At 47.7% G+C, this 12958-nt stretch overlaps 1 protein-coding gene across 1 annotated transcript in view; it reads left to right on the top strand.

Moving 5' to 3' along the window:
- The window catches only part of LPCAT3 (lysophosphatidylcholine acyltransferase 3), a 754956-nt gene extending 747978 nt beyond the window's left edge, over nt 1-6978 (top strand). Inside the window, exons 11-13 of the mRNA XM_069650601.1 lie at nt 3670-3828; nt 3946-4074; nt 4555-6978. Coding sequence (XP_069506702.1) covers nt 3670-3828; nt 3946-4062 — 276 coding nt within the window. The 3' untranslated portion in view covers nt 4063-4074; nt 4555-6978. The remainder of the gene's footprint in view (nt 1-3669; nt 3829-3945; nt 4075-4554) is intronic.
- The last annotated feature ends 5980 nt before the right edge of the window (nt 6979-12958 follow it).

Below are 12958 nucleotides of genomic sequence, written 5' to 3'. Positions count from 1 at the left end.
AGACTATTTCAGTAGTCCAGCCTAGAGAGAAGGTGAGAAAAGGAAAAATACCTCTGAGGAGGTACAGCTGGAAATGGGCCTTCTTGGCAAGGTCTGTGATGTGCAGAGAGAAAGAGAGTGGAGTTGAAGATGTTGCCAAGGTTTTTTTGCCTCACAGGCGGGTGAGGTCAGAGGGCACAAGGGTGATGCTCAGAGTGAGTGAGGGAGGAAAAGTGGGAGCAGGGGTCCCAATTAGAAGGATCTCAGTCTTCCTTGCATTAAGGCAGAGCAAAAAAAACCTCAAGCTGATCTTGGGAAGGTCGATCCAGGAGCAAGGAGGTCGGCCACGCCAGATCTGTGATGCCCAGGGTTTCGCGGGGACGAGTAATCGGGATGTTGTGGTTGACCGTGTCAAATGCAGAGGAAAGGTTGAGGAGAATGAGGACAGCGAGAGAGCTAGAGTCCAGATTAGAGGGAAGATCTTCGGGTGTTCTGGAGTGCAGTTTCCGTGTCTCTGGCTGCTCTGAAGCTAGATTGATGCTCATGGAGACAACCAACAGATTCAGTGTGAGGGTTATCTGAGAGATGGCCATCTTCTCCAGGAGTTTGCCCAGGAACGGAGCGATGGAGATTGGGCGTTAATTTGCTGGAATGTAGGGGTCAGAGAAAGTTTTTTTAGTAGGGGGTGCACAAGGGAGTGCTTGAGAAAAGAGGGGAAAGAGGCAGTGGCGAAGGAGTGATTACAGAAATCAGCCAAGGCTGGAGTGAGAACCAATGTTGTCCTTAAGGGTTCTGGAGGAGAGAAGATGGAGAGTCTGTATAGCCGTTGGAACCGGCGGCAGGTGAGTTTGTCATAGGGTCACCTGAAGCTCCCTACTTGCGTTTCAGATCAGAGTCATACCAAGAGTTGCACTTAGTGGCAGGCTTCAGGCGGATCCTCATGACGGGGGGTAGGATATACAGAGTGTTAGAGATGGAAAGGTGGAGGTTGGAAAGGGCTGTATCAGGATGGGAGTCAGCCACGGGAGTAGGTGGGGGAGAGATAGTGGCGGCAAAGGCAGCCACTGACACTCGCTTCATAGGTCGAAGGAAGGTGGCCGTGCTGGGTGGGCCTTTGCCAAGGGGACAGGAAGCTTCAAGTAAGATGAAAGTGGTCAGTCCAGTAGAGAGGGGGGTAGTGAGAGGATTAGAGAGGGGGATATCTGAAGAGATGAGAGCATCCAAGGTGTGTCAGACCAGAGGGTAGAACGGAGAGGGAAAGAGTGTCGCATAGTTTGTGGAAAATCCCTGAAGCTGGGAGGTAGAGGAAAAGACAGGCAGTGAGATCAGCCCATTCAGAGAGGAAGATAGTGACCTGTTGATGGTGGCCAAGGTCAGAGAGAGGCCAGGAGAAATAGAAAGCCTGCAGACCAGGCATTCAGAAGAGGACTAGGTCTGAGATGGGATAATGGAGGCAGGGATACACTCAGGAAAGATCAGGGCCATTCTGCTTCTGGGCTTATTGGGCCTGGGCTCGGACAGGATCTTGTAACCCTCAGGGAGGAGTGTGTCAAAACTTGTGATAGAGCTGGCCTTGAACCATGTATCGGTAAAAGCGTGAATATGCATGCCTAGGAGTTGGAGGTGGCAGATGTCAGGAGTGTTTGACAGCAGAGCGAGAGTTGTGTTGCCACGTGGAGCAGGTTGCTACTTTTGAAAGACTTATGGGGAGGGTTACATGGGAGAGTAGTACCCATCGAAAGTGGCCGAGGAGGTGGTGGCAGAGGAGCCAGAGAGGTGGAGGTGGCAGAGGAGTCGGAGCAGTTGGAAGGAAGGAAGGAAACAAACACACAGTAATGATCAGAGTAAGCAGGAACCTAGAGAAGAGGAGAAATGCCTAGTGAATACAGCAAGCCATATGGAAGCACACTCAGGAACAATTGCCACTTGAGGAGAAATGAAAGACCGGTGATAGATGCCAATACATTCACCTAGCAGGAACAAATGCTGGGAAACAGTGATGGAGGACAAAAACATTCACCTAGTGGGAAGAAGCGGAAGATGCAAGAGAAATGCAGAGAAACTGTTGCAGGCACAGAAAACAAGGTATGGCTACCCGGGAGAGGGGCAGCCTAATGGATGCAAAGAGACAGTGCACGGTCAGATTTGCATTTAAATGGAAGTAAGCACGAGGTAAGGTAGTTTAGTAGGATGCAGTAATGGTTGTGCCCCCCGCCTGCACCAGTCTTACCTTGTGGTTGCTTCTGGACAATGGCTGTACTGCATGCTTGCACTCTGCGTTCCGACCCTTCATCACCAAACACCTGTCTCGCGCAACAGTGCGGCCTTGTCCTGCGGCTGAAGAAGTTAATGCCTTCTCTCATACACCCTCACCAATCGGGCTTTATCTGAACTGCTTCAACACTGACACAGCCCGCAGGCGTGACCATCTCTGAGTGAAAGTATACGTTGTTCGCCAATTTCTACTTGCAGGGCTAAAAAAACAGGCACAAACGCCCAGGCCTCCCCGCACTTGCCCAGAAATGAAAGTGGGTCATGTATTACTTCCCGGAATTCATTAGGTCGGGCAAGCCAAAAGTCAAGTCACAAATCCTTCCCAGGCCAAAACAAGTAACGAGGCGTCACCCATTACATCAAGCATGGTGAGGTTCCAATACATCTGAACTTCAAAACTGCAATGTTCAGCCAGTGGGTCTGCATCACTGTTCTCATCTGAGGCTGTTACTGGTATGACTATTAAGGAAGAAGTGTTTGCCTTTTTATCCCTTAAATGGCCCTCAAGGCACCAAACCAATAAATAGCCCCTCCCACATTTTTCCCTGCTCTTTTCTAAGCTTGCCCAATGAAGACTTTCAAAGCAATTCTGAGATGGTTTTCTGTCGTGGAGGTATTGCAACAATTGCTCACCTAACATGGAAGCACTTACTAACCAATAAAAATAGAAATAACTCTTGTAGGGTGAACACCTGATGCTCAAATGCAATCCTACCCTAAATATTATAACATACACTTGCAGAGTTCTTGCATGTAGAGTAATCTTGGAATTCTGTATTCCTCTTGCCTTCTTTTACAGGGCTAGTCTGAACACCCCGTTTTTCTGAACAAGGTGATTTCCGGTATTAATGTTAATAAATTGGTTAATCTTCCAGTTTTCTGCCTTGGATAATAGTTTGGTACCAGAGTGCAAATCGTTCTTCATCCCTTATGAAATGAACACTGGGGTGATTTGGTAAAGATATGACCGCACCACTTGTTAGGAAAAATTCTTCTTGCAATGTTCTGCAGAACAGCCACATTGAAATTGGACTATACCTGTTGTAAGTAATATTGCTTAGATTTTGTATGTTCGGATATCAGCTGTATAGGTATTCCTCAAGTGCCATGTTCATTATGCAAGTTTCCTCCAACTTCTTTCTCCCTTTTTGAGGCATCACTTCTGAATCCGAGAAAAATACAAGTTTTTCGGCATCCAGATCTTTTTCTGGGACATGTGACCTGCCCAACTTTGTCTGTTTTTAGGTGATTTGCCATTTATTAAACTGAAATGTTCTTCAGGTGTAGAGAAGAGTCTACGTAGAGTGGTCCCAATCAGGCAGCAGGGCGTGTCCGTTTAAGAGCAGTGACAGTTTGAAGAGTGTGCATACAGTTGAACTACTATCCCATGCTAACCCCTTGTAATTTCCCATGCAGATCATGAACCTTGTGAAGGACAGTCCTGTGCTCACCTCAGTTACCACCATACATTCGCTTTGGCCTGTGCTGTATGTGGGTCAGCAGTCAATCCACTGGCTCTTCATGGGTTACCCCCTAATCCCATTCTGCCTCTTCACCTGGGATAAGTGGCTCAAGGTAAGTTGGTGTACGTGAATAGAACACTGCAGTGGTGATGATTGTGCATGGACGTATCAAAGCCTTGCAATGCTTGTTAATGGGGTATCTGTTGTTCTCCTATTGCCTTGCTTACAGGTGTATTGTTCAATATACTTTGTGGGCCATGTGTTCTTTCTGACGCTGCTGTTTGCACTGCCTTATCTACGAAGAGTCCTGGTGCCAAGGAGAGAGAAACCTGTGAAGACTGACTGAAGCAGCATGAAGGTGAGTCTGTGACCCCACTTTAACGGGCATCTGCAGACTAACAGACCAGAATTGGGCTGCATCGGCAGAGTAATGTGTGGGCTCCAGCATGAGATAGCGGAACATTCCTGGGATTTAGGTGCCTTGGAAGAGCTGTGCAATGGTTCTAACATTGGATGGCAGGTGATGGTGCATGTCAGAATGCATAATATGTACAAGCAGACGTGTAGAATCCAGTAAAAGGATGCTGGATCTAAGACCTTGGTTACATATGCAGTGTGCCATATATGGAAAAGCAGGGGTTGCAACAGGACCAGATAGTGGTGCATTGGCATAGTTGTCCTTTTTTTGAATAGGGTTAGGTCAGAATTTAGGGTGCAGGTCCCAGTGCTAGAAAGGTTGTTGTGCTGCCTCAGGTTAGAGGAGGTGTGTCAGTAGATCTCTGTGAATATGTCAACCTTGGAGAGGTCCCCTTCTTAGTTCTCCTCCTTTCCTTTTCAGATTGTACATGGATGGAGGTGCATCACCCCCACCCCTGGGGTCTTCTGGGACAGGCTGAAGCACTCCTGGTTCCTGCAACAAACTTGTTTGTACTGTGACAATTAAGCGCGTGTTTTGTTTGGAAAACTGCATTGCTGGAGCGGATTCACACCAATGACTCTTGATTTTGAGAATTAATATTTTTTGTAAATTAAGAAAAAAAAGGCCTTTGCTGTTCCTGCGTCGATGGTGCCAGAGACTCTCCGGTGACATGAAGTGACGTTTGGCCACTTTTTCTACTTTGTAATGATAACATAGGATTTACTCGCTTCTTGCCTCAGTGTGTCAATGGACTGTACGTTTGGCCAATCCTCAGGGTGGATTCGCAGGGGTGGGGGGGGTCCTCGGCTCCCTGCCTCACATGCTGAAGAGGAGCCTCCCTCCACATTGAGGATTCCCTTCAAACACACACACACACCAACAAAAACATTTGCTGGCCTCATCTCCCTTTACAGCCATTTCCTCACTTAAGATGAGAATAACTATGCTTCTGCGTCAAGATGCTGGAAATGCTGCAGATGATGCTAGATCTGCCTTCTTTGAGTGCAACAGTGATCGGAAGCCAGGGCACTGCCTCAAAACCTGGCTATAATCTTCTGACATTGCCCATAAATTGCATAGCTGTGGGTGTACCAAAGGAGCTCTTGTTTCTAAACAGCCCCAAAGTTGGTGTTTTATGTTTTGTGGCCTGACTTTACTACTATTGGGCCGTGAAGTGGTGGTGGTGGGGGGTGGGGGGGGGGGAAGAGTACAGTGGGCTAAACCAAGTCTTCCTTACCAGAGCACAACGATTATGATGGGAAGGAGTTTGCTGAACACTTTTTTTTTATGGGGAATTGGGGAATTAATTGTTCTAACATTGTAGAAAATATGTATTTGGTTAAACTTCTGAAGAGTTTGGGAGAAAAGGCAACCCCGGGACCTCGTCTTGCACAATCACTGAGCAGTGCAAATCTGGTATGATACAGATAATAGCTGGGAAATCACAGAACAGCGTGCAGAGAGCGTTAAGGCCCTTTACACAGTGGCTGGGAAGTGCATAGATGCTATGATGCAGATAAAGGAATATTTCAGAGCAACACACATGGAATGAAATGGTCAGATATCAGTGACTGAACAATGCAGAGCTGCAAGCACAGGGAAACTAGGGCATCACTGTTGTGTGTCTGTCTTGATTTCTTTTGGGATTCTACCCTACCTTTTTAATGAAGATTGTTGTAAACCCTCATCCACTATGTGCTGTTATGCCTCATGCTGTGGGATTGCCCAATCTACACTGGTGCCTCTCCTTGTGGGATATCCCACTGCACTACTGTGTGCCTGAGTGATTGATCGCCCACTGTGACTGTCTTCCTGTGCCCCTACACTTGTGTCACTGTCTGTCTCCAAGTGTCTCTCCCCGCTCATATATTTCCGTTTGCCAAGGTGATTTCTGTAGAAACTGCGTTCACTGCTGTAAACTTTGGTCACTTCGTTTCTGTACAGCGTGGCCATTGGCAGCCCTTGTATTAGAAAAACAATTGAACTGGAGGCAGCAACCCAATGACTGAGCGAGCACAGTGCAGGACACTTGATAAGGCATTGATTACTGCCCAGCACTCTGGGGGCATTCCTGCCCTATGTTTCTCTGCTTTTTTAGAGGGGCCTTCTACCAGTCCAGCCTCTGTGCCTGCAGTGCTCCATCTTTTTGGAGAGATTTTATACCAGACAACCCCTTTCTTGCAGAGTTTTTATACCAGCCCAGAGTTTGTACCTGCCCACATTTATTTTTTTCTAGTGACTGTCACCAGAGTGCCTGCTTTCGAAAGGGGTTGGGGTGTCAAATACACAACATTTCAGTTGGGGCCATCTTTTACAACACAAGATCTATTTTTGTGGAGTGGACAGTTGGTTGACAGACATGGGGAGTGTGTCTTTGTGTGTTGGAGGTGGGTTTAGCCCTTTGACCCCGCGTCAGAAAAACCGAGCCCTGCATTAGCCTATTACCAGCTAATAGACACTGCCATAAGGTGGAGGCTGGTTAGAATGGCATATCAAATTAGCAGATGTGTTGGCCTATGTAGGAAGAGATGACTTGGGGAAGAGTTATGCAGATCCCTTCTTGAGTTTGATCAGAGATCTTTCTAAATGCAGATTCCAGAGTAGGATTTCTGTCATCAGTGCTCAGAGAGGGTTAGCTCTTTCCAAATGGTGACAGCCTTCTATTATTCCATAGATCCTTTTGGGTCAAAGGTTTTAGTGAGCATTGGGGGTGCAATACAGGGAAGGCCAAATTCGAGAGTAGATTGTCAATTCGAGGCAGTCCAAATGCACAATGCGCGCAATCACTGAGTAAATTGATCAACTATTTTTAATTAAAGAGAAGTTTGCCTTAATTAAAAAAAATCATGTACTGTTTTGTGTTTTTTTGGAAGCTTCCTGGGCAGATTCAGCTGATCATCCTTTATGGATGCCACTGTTCCAGCTAGTTTCCACATTTACCATGTTTCTCCATGATTGCATTGTCATACCTACTCATCAACACTAGAATATCTGCCTTTTTGGGTTAAATATTACTGTGAGCTATTACTTGCCTACTTGTAGCCTTGCACAGCTTGGGTTAGCTGAATACAAGAAAATACTTTTGACTCCTGTGAATACCTGTGCCATTCAAACATACTAATAGAACATTAACTGTGCTTGGGAATGTGTATACAGGAGCAGAGAGACGCATCGAGAAGAGATTTAAAGCATAAAGAACCTTTTCCAGAATGGCTTATAGGGAATGCTTAATTCTGTAAAGACACAGATTAACGTTATGCTTCTTTCTTTAATTCAGGAGCTCAAAAAGCCAGATTTAATCATAAAAGAAAAAAACTTTATTTGCTGAAATCCTTACACCAACAAAAAGCAATTCCCAAAAGTCTTTAGGGCAACCATAGTCCATTACCCTGAAACCGCTGACACGGCTCCTGCAATCGAAAGGAGTCTGCCTCTGTGAATCTTATCTATTTCCTTCTGGAGTCCTTTTTCACAGCTGGGTTGATTTGTTGCACTTTTCCACTTGTTGAAACAACTGAACTCGGAACCTTGCAAAACTTCCAAATAGAATGAAACCAGTAATTCTCCCACGCCGTCGTCCTGATTTAACTCTGCCCCTGTAAATGAGAGAAACAAGCCATTAGGTTAGGAAAAAAGCGTAAAGGATGCATAACCGCATGTCAGTACAGGGAATAATTGATGCATGGTCAAGGTCAGATGTATCAAACATTTCAAACTAAAATCAAAATTGCAATCTACACTTAACAGTTATGGTGGGAATAATGCATACCACAGAAACAAGAAATTATTTTAAGCCATTTGGAAAAATGTCTATAAAGACCAGAGGTAATCATTATGCTTGTTGAAAGCTTACTTGCCACCAACAAAGCTGGCTGTTAAATTTGCTCGAAATAAGTCCAGCAAATCGGCCTCTAGGATTTATCTGCCATCTTAATATCTTCCAGATAAACACCCACCTGAAATGCTTTCGAAGGCTCTGGCTTACCTGCAGAGTGCCCACCAAATCAAGATATGTTTATTCCCGACAGCGCGAGGATCTAGCTACCTAATAAGCATTGGAGAGGAAACAGCCTTTTTCAATGCAATCAGCAACTGTCCTGGAATCGGACCCTACTGCTAGTCACTTCCTCATAGCCCTTTAGACAATGCACAAAGCATAGCTTGGGATAAACTGAGATGAGCCTGCAATTGCACGTGGTGCATTTGAAAATATTAAATGCCACCCAAGCTGGTGGTTATTCTACCTATCGGATCTACAGCTCGAATGTCTGGCGCCCTCCTGCATGCACATTTAAGTCGCCATCTTGCATAACGGGGCTGTAAGGGAGAAGCTAGAATTTTATGGCCACGAAAGAAATTCAACACTAAGTTGACATTACAGAGGATTGCATATTATGCAGACGGCAGATCTATTAAGCGGGTGCCTTTCTGCATGCAACATACTTCAAATACTTACCTACCGGGAGACTGTCCATCAACTTGTATCCTGCAAAGATTGCTGATAGATATGCGTTCACAGTCCTATATGCCTCTCCCTACACTGCAAGCTCTGCCAGAAAATTGAGCTCATTCACTAGAGAGGCTGAAACTGAATGAACGGCCCATTCGAGGTACCAGCATGTCCAAATTGCCCAAGAATTCTTGGAGCACTTTGACGTGCAAGGATCCCAGCTGCCCCTGGTGAGGTTAACTGCTTTTGTCGAAAGGGACTGTTCTGGGACTGGGATTCTGTATCAATAGATGCAGGTTTCCTCTCTCAATCGGGAGAAGAGGAGAGGGGGTAATCTGATTGGAAAGCCAAAGAAAGTTCCAGTTCACCTGGAGCCTCCTGTCCAGAGAAACTGTTTGAGGAGCTGCCCCTGCATTTTCCAGTATTTGCTAAAACCTTTGTGGAGGAAACCCGCTTGATGGACGACTGCGCTTTCTCCAGTGCTATTTTGGTGTCAATTTTGCAATCTCCTTTGCAAAAAGATCATTGGACAGGAGACCTTGTGCCGTAGGGCCTCCTTATGAAGGAGATGGCTCCTCGAGCTTGGTGTCGATGTGAAGTCCTCTCAGCCGATAATGTGCAGCTGTCATTTCTGAGGAAGCACACTGTTCGCTGCACACAGCCAGCAAGGACCGGAGGATCCACCAGGTTCCCAGTGTTCACTGCCCTCTTGTCAAGATCTAGCATCTTTGCAAGCATCCCAACTATGTCCAAAAATGCATCTTGACATGATCGCTGTGACCAGTCAGTGCCTCTCTAGGGGTTATCTTGGCATTTAGCTCAGGTTGCTACTTCCTTGCTATCTGGTCTCTCTCAGCTCTAAGGCGTCCCCTCATTTCTTTATCCAGAGCCTTACGAAGACTTGCTCTGAAGTACGGACCACTTTGGGGTATGGGTACCAATCAGAGGATTTAGGGTGCACCAAATCTTCTCGGTCAAACATCTTGTTGGATGCCTCCACCTCAGTTACTTGTTGAGAGGTGCCCAAGCGGGCCTCTTCTCCTGTTCGCCCTCCATGTGGTGAGCTGGACCCCAGTGCTGGTGGGTTTGGGGATTCATCTGACCTCCCCTCGCTCACAATGGACAAGCTATCATTGTCATTGACCTAGTCAACCACCTTTGGGCATGAGAGTCTGGCATTCTGAGAATCTCAGTTCTCCAAAAACGTTTTCCCAAACCTTCAAAGTCCTCCTAGATTGACTCTGGTGCGATTTGATGCCGGTGGATTCATGGATGTTACGTTGTATTTCCAAAATCGTCCCTAGTGGGAGCATTTTGGGAGGCCACCTCATTTATGGTAAGCCTGGAAGAGACTGAGACGTCAGCCAACACCCAATCAAGGTAAGGTAGGCGAGCAGCCAACGCTTAGTTTCAAGAAAGTGTAAAAGTAGTCAGAGCTCCAAAAGGTCCACACAGAGCAACACTAATAATTCAAGTTAGACACTAAGTATGTATATCAAAATACAATTCTTTATTAGACCTTTAGTTACACACTAGACATATTATATGGTTTGTGTAACAATACTTCTGGAGCTTGTGGATATTACAAGATTTGTTTTCGAAACTGAAACGGACGTCGACAGGGTGTGATTAGTAATACTACCCTAGTGTGATGTGTACTGTACCCATGGTCCTTCACGCGTCAAGGTCCCTCAGATTTTTTTTCCGTCATTGCAGTTGGTCACAAATGCATAGTTGTATTATAATTAGCCTTGCCGCACGACTGCTCATCCACGCGACGGCTCCTGATGAACACCCACAGCATTGACGACTGATCTATTGACACCCAGACGCGGCCTTATGGGCCTCTTTGGGCTTTGGCCCAGTACAGTAGTGAGAGACGGGGAGGTTCTCTATACTGACTCCTTTTAGAGAATGTTTATCCTATTAGCTCCTTCTCTTTTCACCCAACTGCCCTGTTCATACATAATGGACAAAACCCCATTGAAATTGTGTCCCTGCTGTCGTAGATTTCCATGGAAATCGCATGTGCAACCACTGTCTCCCATGGGATCACGCCGAAAAGCACAGAAAATCTTGTCGGCTTTTCTGGCCGAAAACCCTAAAAGATCGGCGGACGAAAACACTGGGCTGCTCACACTATGCAGGTAGAGGCTTCCATAGACGTGACAGAAGACTCCAGCGAGGGCAGTTACGGAGTCATGAGTGACAGAGGGCAATCAGGATCTGTCCGGACCCCAAAGTGCAGGCCCCTGACTCTGAGAAGCAGGCCAGCGGTCCTGTGATAGAGGAGACGCCCGTGGGCCACAGCACACAAGCATGAACATGCTGAAGGCATACCCCACGGCTGACTCTCGAAGACGCTGTCGAGGCCCATGCAGTGTCTGGGGATAAACCCTCAGATCTTCACTATCACTATCCTCTGGGTCGACGCGCACGCTTTTGCCTATTGGCGGCTCCCGAAAACCGAAAAAGTCGGATCGGACACTGCATATAGAAAGTCCCTCCAATTGCACGCCGAAAAACAGGCATCTCGGCGTCTCTTAAAAAGGTGCTGAAAATACAAGTGCTGATTCAAAAACATGTTTGTGCCTCTCTTTTAAAGGCAAGACTGCTGAAAAAACACCCAAATGTCGACGCCATCAACTCCCGAGGCCACCCAGGCAGTCTTCCACTCTCTTAGACGCCCTCTCTGTCTCTGGGGATATACGCCATAAAGACAGCCTTCCCACAAAAACCACCCCTACTAAAGATGTCACCCCTTCTCCAGCATGGGGTCTGCCATGGATTCACATGCTCATGAATATTCCCCGTCGTCAGGCTGGGAATCCTTGGTAAAGAAAAAATCAGTTTATTTCATTTCTGAACTGTCTTTCTCCTAATAACCAGTCACTGAGCACTCCGTCATACTGCCCCCAGCCAATGACTGCCCTCCTCTGGCAGCCATCTTCAGATTTTTACCGCACGTTCAAGTGTTGGGAGGCCTCGTGTTTAGCTCTCGAGCTTTTACTGCGTTTTGGGCATTTTTGGAAGAGTATTACTCTATTTTAAGGTCAATTGAGCCTTGTGTTCCATCGAACAACCATTTTTCGGATTCTTCAATGCCCCACAAGGGCGGATTTCATTGAGTTTCTTCGTGGAGGCTTGCAAAAGATTCTCAGACCTACATCGTGTGGACCATGTCGCAGGAGAAGGATTCAGCTCCCCTGTTCAGGATTTGCTCCAGCTTCGGCTTGCGGAATGTCTTTTTGGATGACAAGCATTCAGAGTGTCTCTACTGCCTCTACCCGACGCACAAGGAGGAGAATTGAGCGTTTTGCCAGGAGGTAGCCCCTCGCACGAAGAAGGATCGGCACAAGCGGCTCAACGAGTGGCTACAGGCCAAGCCCCCTGCTCTGAGTGCGTCCCAGCTGCATGCCTCTGCTGGCTCCAAGAAGACAGAGCAGGCTTCTAATACCTCTGAGGGCGCCCCTTCCGCGGGGTCCCAACAAAAGGCTAAGCACCGCGAGTCGACTGCCACCGGGATCACTTTTGCAACGGTCTCCTTGGCACCCATGGTGCGATCAACGTCTCCTACCACCGTCACCAGTTAACACTCGGCCAAACGGAAGTCGGATCATCCGGCCACGCTCAAGCAGAAGCCTGTTCTGACGGAGAAAGCCAAGGGGGATTGGGGGCTCAGACCCTCCCCCCCTAAGGAGAAAACTGAGAAGGACAAGGCAGCGACCCTGACCGTGAATGCCCAGGTGCTTCCGGCGAAGGCCCAGCCTTCCATTGAAGGGTTGGCGGTGTCACTTTCGAAGGCTGACGTGACGGCTTTGTAGGGCGAAACCCCCAAGGCAAGGCTGTCCCTTTCTGCGAGGAGGGAGGCTGCGTTCCGGCCCATAGAGAAAACCCCAGAGAAGCTGATGCCTGTCATCTCCCAAGGCCTTCCCCCCTCTGGGGGAGGGTGGGTGCGGTGGCCCTCCTGGGTACAGATATCTCCCCTGAGGAGCTCACCGGTCAGCCAGCTATCCAGGAGGAGGAAAACGTGGGAATCGGGCCCTACGCCGAGCGTGCCGAGGACGGCGAGGACACAGTCGAGGAAGAGCAGCATGGTGTTGATGGCTGAAACTCCCATCCGGTGCCCCAGCAGCCTATTCCGCCCATGCCTCAGCTGCCACCCCCACCACCTCACAGGGACCTCCCAGTGCACATTCTATTAGCACTACATAAGTTGGTCTTGGAGATACAAACAAGGATGTCCATCACGCCGGCGCCCCTTCTGCAGCCCCTGCGCCAACCGACCCCCTGGCAACGGGTGAGCCTCCGGCCTAGAAGAGGAGAGTTCACCCTCCACCTCCTTGCCACCCTTTGCCCCAAGTCCTTCGGGGG

Source organism: Ambystoma mexicanum, chromosome 3p, assembly GCF_040938575.1.
Source record: "Ambystoma mexicanum isolate Mex_15411 chromosome 3p, UKY_AmexF1_1, whole genome shotgun sequence".
Lineage (NCBI taxonomy): Eukaryota > Metazoa > Chordata > Amphibia > Caudata > Ambystomatidae > Ambystoma > Ambystoma mexicanum.
Note: the sequence above shows the minus strand (reverse complement) of the source record. Positions and strands in the feature narration are given on the sequence as shown.